This window comes from Phasianus colchicus, chromosome 8 (assembly GCF_987193195.1).
Source record: "Phasianus colchicus chromosome 8, bPhaCol1.hap1.1, whole genome shotgun sequence".
Classification (NCBI taxonomy): Eukaryota; Metazoa; Chordata; class Aves; order Galliformes; family Phasianidae; genus Phasianus; species Phasianus colchicus.
This window is the reverse complement of record NC_143443.1, coordinates 22,480,526-22,494,820: the sequence shown is the minus strand read 5'-3', so window position 1 is coordinate 22,494,820 and position 14,295 is coordinate 22,480,526. Positions and strand designations below refer to the sequence as shown.

The 14,295-nt window shown below is 43.7% G+C and overlaps 1 protein-coding gene across 3 annotated transcripts in view; it reads right to left on the bottom strand.

Moving 5' to 3' along the window:
* Positions 1-9,690, bottom strand: part of ENTPD1 (ectonucleoside triphosphate diphosphohydrolase 1) — a 29,754-nt gene extending 20,064 nt beyond the window's left edge. The window contains exon 1 of one of the 3 annotated variants that reach the window (XM_031597698.2): positions 9,111-9,690. In XM_031597698.2, coding sequence (XP_031453558.1) covers positions 9,111-9,171 — 61 coding nt within the window. In that variant the 5' untranslated portion in view covers positions 9,172-9,690. Of the gene's footprint in view, positions 1-8,388; positions 8,787-8,821; positions 9,039-9,110 lie in introns of those variants that run through there. The other 2 variants (XM_031597699.2, XM_031597700.2) reach the window with 2 other exon arrangements.
* Positions 9,691-14,295: the final 4,605 nt, after the last annotated feature.

Genomic DNA, 14,295 nt, shown 5'->3' with positions numbered 1-14,295 from the left:
CTTGTTATTGGAGACAGGTTTTGTCCCAAGGAGCCATCCATGTGCAGCCCTTATCAGCACACAGGCCTCCAGCTGACGAACTTGTGATGGACCTTATCAGGCTGCAGGCCACGGGGCTTGTCACAAAGACCAGCTTCGCCAATATTTACCCAGCTTTACTGCACTTGGTCACAGTCAGGGTTATCAGTACACACCATGCTTTTAGCCCTTGCTGTTGCTTCATTCAGTCCTGTAATATGCATACGTTATGCTTCGACAGGAACAATTTGTCTTTCTGCTTCTTCACCTGCACGCCTGCCTTCTGCGTGTTGTGCCAGGACCAGTGCTTTACCACAGACCATCCCTGCAGCTGTGGAAAGGTCTGTTTGGTTTGGTTAGGTCTTGGGGACCCCAATAAAAGCACAACAGAAAGAGGCAGATACCCAAAGCAGCCAGTCAGGGCAGTGCTCAGCACACAGCTCTCTACTTGGACATGGTTTGCCTCCTGCCTGAAGCACCCAGCGTGGCAGAAACAGTGCAGCCTATCCCTTGGGTGTTACGTCTCATTGGCAATGCTGGAGCTTCACACAGCAAGCAGCTCCCTGTGATGGTGCTGGGTGAGACCGTGTCACTTCTGTAGCTCAGGTCTGGCACTGTTCTGTCACCATGCTGACACAGCACACATGGCATGAACGTCAGCCTCTTCCATAAAGCTCCTGGTGACACAGGAAAGTTCAGCTATCCTGCAGCAGGATCAGAGGGCTCACAAGGAGCCCTTTGTGCACAGACTTTTTCCCAGGCTCATGTCACAGCCTTCTCTCAGCAGATCGACAGATAACACTGGAGCCAACCATCATTTCTCTGTCTGCTGAAGCCTTCCCCTAACAATAAACCAAGGCTCCAGCATGCTTCCTCCCACTGAGGCAGAGATCCCAGGGTCTAAGGCAGCAGCACACACTTCAGCTACACCTACTCTAAAATTCATCTTCCACTGCTTTGGTGTGTTCTCTCTTGTCTTCTGCCAGACTAACAGCAACTAGGGCATTACTGGCCTAGTAAAGTACACGTACATGACTCATACTATAAGATCTGCGTAGTTCTGCTGTTACTTTAAAAGTGTGAGAAAAATGAGAAATGTCATTGAGGCTAGAAGAAACATGAAGAAAAACAGGCAGCAGAGCCCCACTGCAGGAAAGAATTACTCCTGGATTTGTTCCCCACAGTCGAGCTTCAGGGATGGAGGCAGGAGAAGCCAGAGTAAAAAAGTCACTTACTACTTTACATTGGTATTATGGACAACCTTACAGCAGTGCTGCTGCATTTTATGTAATCTCTGTGAAATGCTAGCAAACCTAAGACTTACTGTTGCACCACAACATAGGTTCCAGAAATGTGGTTTGCAACGTATAACAATGTACATTTATGGTTGCAGTCTCTTGAGAAGTAAATGAGTAGAAAAGCCTCTCCAAGGTCCCTATTTACAGAAGGAATCTATTCCTAGCAAGGCTGACGGGATCCAGTTTGTAATCTTACAGCAACACAACAAAGCCCTCTAATTGGTGGAGAAATTACTGGTCTCTGGAGCTGAAACACACTTTGTAACCTAAAAAGCAACAGTAAAATTACTGTGCTTAACAAGAAGTTCACAGCATGGGGCCAGGTTCTGTTGCAAACTGACTATTTTTAAGATAAAGTACAAAAGCTTTGTTTCACAGTTGGCTTAACTCATTTGCAAGCTCTGCCACACACACACACACACACACAAAAAGAGACTATTCTGCCTCAGTCTGCCTTCTACAGGTGTTATAGCCTGCACCTGTACAAGTGCAGACTTTTTATAATATTCCACCAAGCTGCTCTTCAGAAAGGCCTTGTTCTCTGGTCAGGCTGTTGCAGCCACATGTGTACTAACCAAGTCACAGGAGCAGTGTGGGAAAGGAGCAGTGTTCTGACTGCCCTGGGTAGATAGCTTAACTCAATTCCATGTGTTAAACTGTGTGATTTACTCTCCTTCAAACTCCTGATTCATTTCAAAATAAGACCTGACTTGTGAGAGAAGAACTCCTAACCAACAATGCTGGAACTTTCTTTTTTGTTTTTGCCTTGTGATTTCCATGCCTTTCTGTCACAACAGTATTTCCAAGTCTTGTAAACAAAACATAATCATTTGCTTTACTAAAGTTCCTTTCAGCTTCAGCTGGCTTTGTGTTTTCTGGTCTCAGACAAAGCTAACAAACAGTAAGTTTCCTACAGTGTTTCAGGAAGGCAAGGCTAAATAGAAGCTGCAGATCAATTTATTGGGTATATTTAACTCAAGGCAAATTCTCCAGAAAGCACTCCTTTCACACCTGCTGGAACCACCAGCTAAAGGTTGAACTTGGCCAAGAGCAGCTATCTTCCCTGTCCCTCAGTTTTGGAGAAGTCTTCCCCCTTCTTACCACAGCCCAGAGAGGAGCAGGCAGAGACTGCAGACACCCCTGCCCTCAGCTGCAGTCATTTAGTTAATATATAGAAACCACAACGGTTCTCTGAGCAGACTGTGAAAACACTGTGAACTGAGGAACAGAAGTGGTTCATACATCCTCAGCTGCTGAGTCACCTTTTCCAGGCAGCAAGCAAAGCTCAGAGGCCAATTCTTATTTGAGCTCTGGCTGACAGATTGCAGGCAGATAGATAGTGAAAAAAAAGATGACTTTCATTCCTTTGTAAAAAGAGGTCAATTTTTCCTCCTTTCTGCTCCCCACCCTGCATGGTTAGGGGGAAAGTTCTGAAGAGGATCAGAAGAAGACGGAGGACACATAACAAGCAAAGAGACACTAACTTCTATTTGTGCAAATTAAAAATGCTTTAGGAAAGGTTCAGGTGTCAGCCAGTAGACCATTCAGCCACCATGAGGGTTACTCCAGCGGGCAGTAGCCAGGTAGCATACAGCTAAACAAAAGCCACATGGAGCACGGGACAGTGCAGGGCAGGCTGATGGGCATACATATCCTACCAGGGACTTAATGACTGCCAACACAATACATTTATATTGCAAAAGGAATCTGAAGGCAGACAGTGAAACAGAGATGCAGGTGCTCCCGGGAAGCTCTTCACAAACTGGAAGGGACTAGCAAGAGCCCTAAAGGGTTCATGCAAGAGTTAGAGCAGGTGGCAGATGCAATTTGCAGCATTGCTGGGGCTGGCAGAGCACTGCACGCAGTGACCAGTAACTTGCCTGCATTGCCCTCGGGCAGGGAGAACAGCAGCTTACAGCCAGCACAGCAAGGGGCAGAGGGCCGTCAAGCAGGAGAGGAGACGGGGCCCACAGAGGAGGCTGGGAAGATTATTTTTCCAGCCAAATTTGGAGCAGGGTGGCAAGTGCACAAGAGGACACGAGTGGATGAATTTGCACAGCGTGCACTTAGCCGACTTTGTTTCTTTCCATCTGGTCTCTCACACTTTTTCCCTTAACTCACTTCTTAATTTGTACTGCTAATGCAGTACTGTTGCAGAGCACAGGACTGATTTTGTGTCATGCCTCGCCTTACAGTGAAACTCCCACAATAGCTTTGATCCAAGTGACTTTCACCCTTACCTCCTCCCCTCCTCCTGTTCTCTCACTTGGGTTGGTGTTGGCATTCAAGCCAGATAAGCTGAAAATTATTTCAGGGGGGAAAAAAAAACAACAAAAAACAACAACGACAGCAACAACAAGAAAAACCGAAAACAATAAACCAAGGCTAGAACCAAGGACAAGCCCCTCTTTCATCACTGAAGCATAGACTTACATCCAACTAAACTGACAGCAGAAGCACAGCTTTGGGCTCTGATGCTCCCCACACAAGCATATTGGAAGTTCCTGCCATAAGACTTCAGCTATGCTCAGGGAAGTTTCTGCCAAGCTAAGAGAGAAAGACAATTCTCACTCTCACCTCACAAAAAGGTATGTAAACATAATTGAAGAAATGGTCCCATCTAACTCATCTTTCGCAATATCAACTGGGGTGTTTCTCTTGTGAACATAATCCAGATTTTTTCAACTGTAGTTTGATTGCTTTCAAGCAACGATAATCTTTTGTAGATTGTCTTGCCAACCAATGTCATCTCAGCATCATTTAGTTCGCCCCCAAATTCAGCCTAACCCCTTCTGCCTTAGCCACATCCCAGCCCCTTTTGAGCAGATACTGCTGAAAGAACCTGGCTCCTATTTCAAACCGCTTCAAGTCAGATAAAGCTCAGCAGTACATAGCCAGCAAGCACAAGATGTTAGTAAAAAGGGAATGTTAACTGCAAAGTCAGGTTCACTTGTTGCTGTCAAACCAGAAGGTGCTAAAGGTACAAAGATGTCCTCAGAAAAGAAAGAATGTGACAAAATGTGGTATTTTTGCACCATACTAAGCCAGTTAATCAACTTAGGAAAGACCAAACACTGTTACTTACAGCTTCTATAACCTTCCCTTTTCAGTTGTCCAGCCTCTTAAATTTGTTCTTCACAAATTCCTTGAACATTTTCTACATGTTTCTGGTAAACACTACTTAAGAGGCAAACATAGGTTTGCTTGGCTACAGGAAGGTTGCCTAGAGAATAACTTTTTCCTGTCTACCACGCAATGCAGCCGTGCATATGATAAAGTAAATAAACTGTGGGTTAGGGCTATCACATACAAATATGTATGTATTCCTACATGCCTTTGCATTTTTTTTCCAAGGCAAAATTGCCTGGAAATCTTTCTAGTCCATTCAGTATTTGAATGTCCAGCTTTCTTCCCAAAGTTACATTCGCTGTGCTTTTATAAGCTGGCTTGAAGCCTATTATTTGCTCTTTATGTTTCCAACCACTCTTGGCTTCCTTAGACTTTTTCCTCTGACTTAATTGGTATTTGTACTGCTCCTCCTAGCATTGACAAACTCCATCTGTAAATCAGAATGATTTTTTAAATGTTTTTTAGATCATTATTGAAAATATCTATTGCCATCAGACCTGTTGCAGAATACTGCTGGAAGCACAGCTGTTGAATCGTGATTTCCTTTGATAACTATTTTTGAGGTCTGTTATTAATCAGGTTTTAATCCATTAGTTCATTCTTTCCTGGAGAATCACAAGGACACTTTTGTAATCAGAAAAAATAAAAAAATAAAAAGACATCTTTCTATTTACTATTGGCAATCACATTTGCTGTCTCAGAAAATAAAACAATTGCAAATAATTTATTGGAAAATAGATCAGATAAAGAACTGCTTGCCTTCTTAGCCCTACATTCATCCATCCTGTGGCTATCAAATGCTGGACAGGAAGGCTTCTTCCATTTCTCCTTCTGTGACTTGGCTCCCAACCATCCGGGAAGTCAGGCCTTAGGGATTCCCTTAGCTTACAGCCCAGATTTACTGAATATTCACTTGATTTTTAAGGATATTTTTTTCCTAAAAATTCAGTAAGCTTCCAACCTCAATTGAAGAAATTCTAAAGAGGATGCTAATAGCAATAATATATGTAAGACAAAATGGAGCCTGTTTTTTCCAAATGAGAATCATGCCAGGCTTTCTTGATATCTATTTCCTAAGTCAGCTGGCTTTGTACAGAAAAAAAAAAATTCAAGAAAGCAAGGGTCTTGGAGTACTTCGGTACTTGCAAGAGTACTTGGGAGTGCTTTCCTCTTTATAAACAGATTCACCAGCCATTGAGTTTCAAACAAAAAGGAACACAGTCCTCCTGTACCCTCTTGTAAGTAGGACTATCTACATTCTAGGACACAGATTAATATCCTTGCTTGAAGGAACCACATGAACTTACAAGTTTGCTTCCATCTGGAATGAGCAATTTCCTTTCTGGTGCTTTAGTTCCTGTTATTTTTGCCAGCATTATCCATTTCTACAATAACATAATTCTGAAAGCTATTCTGGGAAGTTTCATACTCCATAACCTACCATTTAGACTTGATCAGATGGGAGGATCTCCAACAACTCACCACTGATGTTAAAATAAATTGATAACAGTTCTAGGATATTCCATCTTTCCCATTGTCAGTGATTGCACTAATGTTTGTTGAAAATTAGCATCACTGAGCATAGATACTCTAACCAATTGGTGCATTTAATCTCAAATTGTTATAAAACTTTATTTCCTCCACAAATCTTAATCTAACAAAACAAGCTACTTAGTTATAATACTACATTAAATGTTCCTTTATACCAAAATTCATCCCCCTTCAAAACATAGGAGAACATTTAACTGAAACCATTGTGCTTTTTTTTCCTGCATCATCTTTACAATCCTACCCTTTCTACTTCCAAAATGATTATGGGGTTGCTAGATACCCATTATTTTGTTTCTACAACACAGAACACTTCCTTTGAATTGTGCTGGTTCCTACTAACTTAATTTAGAGAAAGTACCAAGATGTCAGGGAAAAATCTAATCTCCCACAATTCACAGCCAGTATGTGGTATCACGTGTCCTCCATTTCCTCTCTTCACTTTGTATTTACTTGTTTTAACTTCTGTTTGCTTCCTTCACAGCCCCCAGAGAGCTAGCCAAAATCATCCTCAATTTTGTTTCTGGAGTGCTATTCAGTTCATACTCTTTGAACTTGCAGCCATTATTGACATTCCTTTACATTCTTTCCCTCAGCTCTTACTTTACACTGCTCCATGCTGGAACAATGACTGGTCCATAGAGAGCAGCCATCTGACAGCAGCAATTAAGTCATCATCTACATACAAGGGCTGTTCTGAAAGTAATGCCTCCTATTTCATGACGTTGGCCCACCACATCAGAGGCGGATGTTGGTGATGTGGCTGTAGAGGTTGAAACTTCTCACCAACATTCTGTTACATTTAGTTGCTGAGTGACAGATGGCAGCAGAAGGGGAGTCTGACACAGCGCTGTCCGACATGGAGATGCATACGAAGTGAAGGTGTGGAACTGAATTCCTCCATGTAGAAAAAATGGCACCCATTGATATTCATTGACCATTGCTGAACGTTTATGGAGATCAAATAGTGGATGTGAGCATAGTGAGGTGGTGGGAGGTGTGTTTCAGCAATGGCAACAGACAGCAAGGTGAAAGACAAGCCATGTTGCAGATAGCTATGCAAATCTTTACTACCCTGGCATGCAGACTATTGGTCATGGCTGGCAAAAATGCATTGCTAATGGTGGTGACTATGTTGCAAATTAGTGTTTTTTAGCCGAACATCTGCTTTATCAAATAGTGTCATTGTGCTCTTTGTTGTAGTTTCCATGGAAATAAATAGGAGGCATTATTTTTGGAACAATTTCCGTAGAATTCTAAAACAGTTACTACCTCTTGCTCAGTTCAGTACCTTCTATGCCAGATTCTACTAATTTTAGAAGATCGACTGAACTTCACCGCTGCCTGCATAATATCAGTACCGTATTTTCCCCAGACTGAAGGTTCTCACAGTAACATTTGTTTATTTATTTATTGACTGTCACACTTTGTGCACAAGAAGTTATTCATGCTGATCACTGATACAATCTGTTGCTCTGTAGCACCCCAAGGAGAATTTCTTCCTTGGCCATGCTAGCATACTGACCCACATTTCAATGCAGAGCTGACCGTATCTGTATTAAACGTATGGGTTTCCTTCAGATGAGGAGTAGCGTTTCAAGCCTGTTACAGCCCCTAAACACAAAACAGGCAGAAAACAGGTCTACCTTCACTGCTGACTGCACAAATTAATGAGCTAACCTCCCACTTCCACCAGCCTATGCTTTACAACTCGAAGTCCATTAGACTGAGAAAACACTTCTTCCACTCAAAAAACCATTAGTTGCATTCTGTGACATTCGAAACACGGAGAGGACTAGTTGGCCTTTTTGTTTATTTATAGAAAAACTGAATCATCTTTTGATTCCCTGCTGTAACACTGATGAGAGCCTTCTCTAGGACAAGAAGCTATAGAACTAGCACAAACTGTTGCCCCTGAGCATCTAGCTCAGCTCGGTGGCTAAGTTTCTGCCCAGATCCTTATCCGTTTGCTACTTGCCTGCATGTCTGTGCTCCGGCTTTGTTTTAAAAGCCCCACACAAAGAGCCCCGTGCCGTCAGCAGTACAGAAAGACAGTCCGTGCTGCAGAAGTTGCTGTAAATAGTGTAAGCCATCCAGATAGACAAAAGCAGATTTTAAGCTAGAAAACGTTTCTGCCAAACGTTAAGTGCCACTAGCGCTGCTAGGCTTCACGCTACGCGCAGCAAAGCGGCTGATTACAAAAGGCAAGCCCTGGGACAAGAGTTCAAATCAATAACTATGCAATAAGCATCTTCAGCTAACTGCTGCCTGGGGCTGCAGTAAGGCGAGAAGGCTTCTCGGAGGGGAATCCTCCTCTTCCTCCCTCTCCCGAGCCGGTTCTCGCTCTGAGCCCGAGCCCAGAGAGCCCCCAGCACAGCACAGCGATTCTCCCCACCTCAGAGCTAGCGCCTTCCACCACCTTTAGGCTCTTTCTGGCTTCCAGCGCCCTTCCCCGCGCCGCGGAGCTCGCTGCGAGCAGCGCCAGGCTGCACCAGGGAGCCCCCGCCGGCCCCGCCGCCTCTTCCCCCGCAGCGCCAGGAAGGGAATCCTCCGCACTGACGGAGCCAAACTTCTGCAAAGCGCAGGCACGCGCCGCTCGGCTGCGCCTCCGGGGGTCCCCCGCCCGCCCACGGCCAGCCCGGAGGACCCCGCGCAGCCTCCGGGGCAGGAGGGAGGGAAGGCGGGCAGGCGGGGACGCCGCAGCCCGCTCTCGGCTGGCAAACGTGCACGAGCTCGTCGTGCACAGCCTCCTCCAGCGCGATGCCGGCACGGAGCCGCCTGCCTCCCGCAGCGCCGCTTCCAGCGCCCACGGGACGCTCCGTCCTTACCCTTTGGCTCGTCCATCAGTGCCGCTGCTCGCTCCCTCCTCCCCGTCTCTCTCTCTCGCTCTTCCTTTCTCAGCCTCTACCGGCTCTGAGCCGCCTTAGCGAGAGGTGCTCATGTGAAAATGGGCGCTACAGTGGTCCATAGCAGTGGGAGGGGTTAGTTTACACGGCTCAATCTCTCCGACTCGGAGGCTGATCTCCCGCTCTCCGCACAGCGGGGGTTACCTCGGAGCCACCCCGCTATCGCTGCCGCGGGGTCCTCCGGCGGTCAGATGGTCCCGATGGTGCCTACCTGCGGGGGCTGCGCTCTGAAGCAGGATCGCATCGCTGGCTCCGAGAGGGGATGAGGTCATTTTGGCTGCCGAAAGAAAGCGTTTTGTCAGTCTTTCAGGCCATGGAGCACTGAGTAGATTTTGCTTCGTAGTAGTGAGGTGCACGGAGAGAACTGTCCTGGGCTGAGAGACCCATCTTTGTGTGTGAGCTCGCAGCAAAAGCAGTAGTTCCTAGTCACCTGCTGTGCCTGCACCTTAGAAAGAGCTCACACCTCTGCACACACCCTGGGGAGCTTCAGTAAGGAGCCAGTTATCAGTCATCTGCTGGGAAGCTTCAAGGGACCCCACAGATCTGCTGCCCACCTCCTGCCCAAATGAAAAACATGCACTGGCACCAGATGGGTCTCAGCTCTTCATGATCAGGCCCTTTCCTGACAACCCACCTTGGGTCCCCAACCCCCACCTTGGGCCTAACAGCCCCTTATGCCAAAGGGAGTTGCCATCTGCCTAGCTGCCCCCCTTTTTCACTTCCTTCTCAAGGAATGGCAGCTCCCCAGAGCTCTTCCTGTCCTTGTGTTTCCCTGCTGACCACTCAGAGGGTAAAGGCACCAGGGCACAGTCCACCACTACCACTATGCCTCTACTGGCTCCTGCTCCTCTGGGGCATCACTTTGGCTGACTCTCCTTCCTGCTCCCTGGCCGTGACAGGTGGACATGCTGCCCTGCCCACCACCAGCTTCTAGAGAGCTTCTGAGAGGAGAGACAGGAGGTGCTGGGTCCTGCAGGCTGCTGCTGGGGCCTGGAGAGCTGTGGATGGGCACAGACCTTCACAGCCCCTCTAATCCTCCTGCCTTTGGACAGCCTTCTGACTGCAGGCTACAAGCTAGCAGTAAAGAACAGCAGGCTCTGTGCCAGTCATTTTCATTAAGAAAACAACACAAGAAAGCAGTCCTAGAGTCAGGCATTTGTGCTCAGATAAGTTTGCAGACAGTGTGAGGAGGAAGCTTGAAAACAGAAATAAAAAAGAGGAAACCGAGAGATCAGGATGTAATTTCCACACATCTTGAGCAGGGGTTAAGTATAGCAAAGCAAGAGATGAGTGCCACTCTTCTGTTCCTCTGTCATAACACAAGTATCCTGTGTAATTCTGGAGGAACAAAACACATCTTAAATATCCACCTTCTTCCCAACCACAGTAAGATCTTGGTTCTCTCTACATTTACACAAGTGCATGTATCTAAAAACACTGAATATCTTCATAGATGTCTCAAGTTTGCTGTATTAAAGATGAGCTATGCTGCTTTTGGGACTCAAAAGGAGTAAAAGTGAGATCTGGGGCACTTTGGCTCAGTTTCCAGCAGGAAACAGAAGGAACCATCACACTGAAATCCCATTTTGGGATGGGGGAAAAACACAACCATAGGAAAGAAAAATCAGGGGCCTGGGAACAGATGTGCCAGCATTAGAAAGACAAGTAGCTTGTTTCTGCAGAAAGAACAGTTATGAAAATATCTAAAATATTTCAGGCCATCCCATCACTGAACAGCACTGAAGTCCTTGTGCTTGTTTGCTTAGCTTAGGAGTATGTATTTAGATGACAATGTCCGAATGTTTTAGGAAGAAAGGAATGGCAGCTTCAAGAAAAATTGTGTAAACATTGGCCTTAACAGAATCTGGCTGAACACCCCTCTGATTTCCCAGGCTTCTAGTGTTGGTGTGCTGTTTCAACTCAGCACCAGCAGCTAAAGCAGCAGCCCTGGGAAGGAACATGGCAGGTACACAGCCCTCCACTCCCAGTATCTGTATGTCAGACAGATAAGTAGTAAAGGTCTCCAGAAATACAGGAATGCTTTAAATTGGTGGGATTAGAGGGAGCAGAATTCCTTACAAAGAGAAGCCATTTTGAGTGATTCAGTTGGCTTCCATTTGGAAAGAAAGGCAGAGAAGAAGGACAGAAAGGCAAACAGCCAAAAACACTGTATGTGCCAAAAGGTATGTCCCTCCTTGCCCCCCCTATGCCTTGGGACTTCTTGGCCTGCACATCCCATGTTGCAATCACCCCAGACACGACAGTTTTCACAACACATAGATCAAGTCCTCCTCACATCTCCAGGTTCCTTGGCAATAGGCGATGTCTGAATGCTTTATTTGGAGACCCCAAACATCTCCTTTGTGAAGAGCAAATCTCTTGGATGACTTCTGAAGAGACAGACAAGCAAACAACAAGCTCTATGACATCCGTTACTAACTGCATTCAAATTTATTTTTACAAAATGGAGTTATTGGAGAAAGGAAAGAGTATTTTTGTAATTTAAGTAAGAAGATAACATGACCTTCACCTACAAGCTCCTTAGCATTAAGTTTGTGAAACATATGATCTATAAGGATGATGTGTCTTTCTTTTACTATAGTTCCCTGCCTTGGTTTAAATATCTGTAATCTTCTCCTCAGAGGATATCACTGTGCTGTCACCTATACTCACAGCTCTCATCACCCAGGACCTGTGGATCACCTTTAGGATAACACCTTTTCTACTGCATTTTTTTCTTCTATTTTTTAAAAAGCATCAGTAAGTATTACTACTTCCTCTATCATCCAAACCTACAAGTCTCTTTCATTTCTTTGCTGCTTCTTTCTCCAGGCCATATCTGTATTGCTGGTTCCTCTTCCATTTTAATGTAATTTCCTCAGTGATCCTGAAGCTATTTTTCTTTGAAGTGCAACAGATAAAAATACACAACTTGTTACTCAAACACTGCCCTGTCATCACCTTTTCTGACTGCATCCATCTCCAGTCCTGTTCACATTCTGTAGCTTTTGCCTATCACAACTTTTCGTGATACAGAGATCACAGTGCTCAGACCTGTTACTTAACTGCCTACTGTTTGTGTATGATGTCTATAATACTGATAATAGAGGAAGTGATGTTCATTGAAACCGGTGTTAAAAAAAAAAAGATTTCCTACATTTATATGTAGAGCTCAGTCACTTTACTAATTAATTTGTTCATTATGTTCCTCTAAACAGCAAAGCTGTTTAATGCAAATTGTATTTACACCAAACAAACAAATTATCATCCTTATAGTTAAAAATCCATGAAGCTTCAGTAAAACATACAAAGAAATTTTTGCATGCAGCCTCTGGATAACAGAAGCAATATGATTGATGAGCACTGAAATATTTTGAAGGTGCAGTACCAAAGGCCTGCTCTCTAACTGCCAACCTGGTTTACATATTCATTAGCAAATGAAACTCCATGACAGGCCTGCAATACTATACTCTATAGGCTCATCATACTTTCAGTGCTATTATATCATATGATTAAAGATCCAATTGCCACCTTCACTTCACTTTACAAATCTACATAAACATAATAAAAGTAAAAATGATTCATTTCCATAAATTCTACAGCTTAATTAAAAAAAAAAAAGTGTTTGAAAGTGTTAACATGACACAGAGTTCATTAAAACCCTGTTAATGAACAGGGTCATTAGTTAACAAAACAGTTGCTCTTTCTGCTCAGGTTATTTAATATACCTGATTTTACCCATGTCAGCTGTAAGTGTTCTGAACTGAACTACAGAGCAATTTACTTGTCAATTTTAATAAAAACCATCACGGTCCCAAACAACACTGGCAGCATCCTGGCCTGTAAGTCTGCTTCTCAAACCATTAACCATCATATTAACACAAGGTATCAGAATTCCCCTACTGGCCACTCAGCTATTGCTTTCTCTGTCAGGTAATGAAGCATGAAGTAACATCATTGATTATGAGTAAATACCCTAGTGTTAGGGCATTCCTGAATGGTCAGATCTTTTATTCTCATTGTTTGCATCTTTTAGTATCTTCCTATTGTTTTATCTGCAGAACAATCTGATAAAATGAAGGCAAAAACCTTCCAATGTTCCTAAAGGAGGGAGCTCTCCTTGGGCATGTGTGACACTGCTCTCAGGAACCATCACCAACTACCTTAATTTCCTAAGTCTCACTTTGATAACATTAGGCCAGTAACACCTTGAAGAAAGGATGTCTGTGAAGTGAAATCAGTAAAACTTAAGCAGAGTAAGAAATTAACAACAACTCTCAAAGGCCCAAGAATATAGACCAAGAAAAAAAAAGATAGAAAAATATCAGAAGTCAGTAGTAAATACATCATGAATAGATATAGGAAAACAGTGAACATCAGTTGCCCTGTTTAGCACACAGAACTTCAAATACCTCCAAAACTTCAATTGCAGAGTGGAACTAAGGAAAATAAACTAGCAGTGGCATTCATGTGTTGAATAATTACTATCTTAAGATAGAAGAAAGAAGATACTCTTCTTATCTGCTCCTCTGTGCGGTTTCATGACCAAACTTCAATTAAGATTTAATAAAACTAAATTATTATGCTACACATTGGTGGCTAAGACAAAGATTAATATTAAAGTAACCCGAAGCAGCTATTTTCAAAACAGAACCATGTATATTTAGATCAGATTAAGTCACTCAATTCCAGTAATATTTTTTTTTTCAGATAAAAGTACGCAGAATGCAGAAAACATGCATAAAATGAAAAAGGAATAACTTTAAGGTTTTTTTTTTTTTTTAAATGTCTGAATTCAGCCTGACTACCCACTCACCCTCTGTTAAGTGATTTGTTCTTTATTAAGTGAGCATCTGCAGAGGAAGACCAGTTGTAGCACAGACACATTGCCCATCAGATGTCATCCAGTCAACAGCCAAATCAAAGTTGACTGCATCCACTCAGAAGGACTATCTGGAGTGTCAAAAAGGGAGATACCATAAAAATCCTGACCATCTTTAATTTGCATATGGTTGTTAGCCATAAATATACCCATGATATATCAGCCCACCTGCTTTGCCATGTTCTAGAGGCAGAAAATATTCTTCTTTCCAACAGAGCTACAGAAAGTAGGCTTTGCAATGTGAAATCAGGCATCGGTTTATGTTGGACCATTTACTACCTTTTTCCAAAAGGGAATCCACTAGATCTTCACAACTGTAAAACCTGCTGCCTTCTGTACACCTCACCTGATAGCAGTACATCTGTTACTGTACGATAGAGCCACAGAGAAACTGCCTCTAGAAATGTGAGTTCTCAGATATTTTCAGTCTTGCTTTCAGACTTGCTCTGCACTTTTTCTCCATGTGAATTTATATGTGCCTGGGATACAAACGTTTCAGTGTGGTCACCTTACT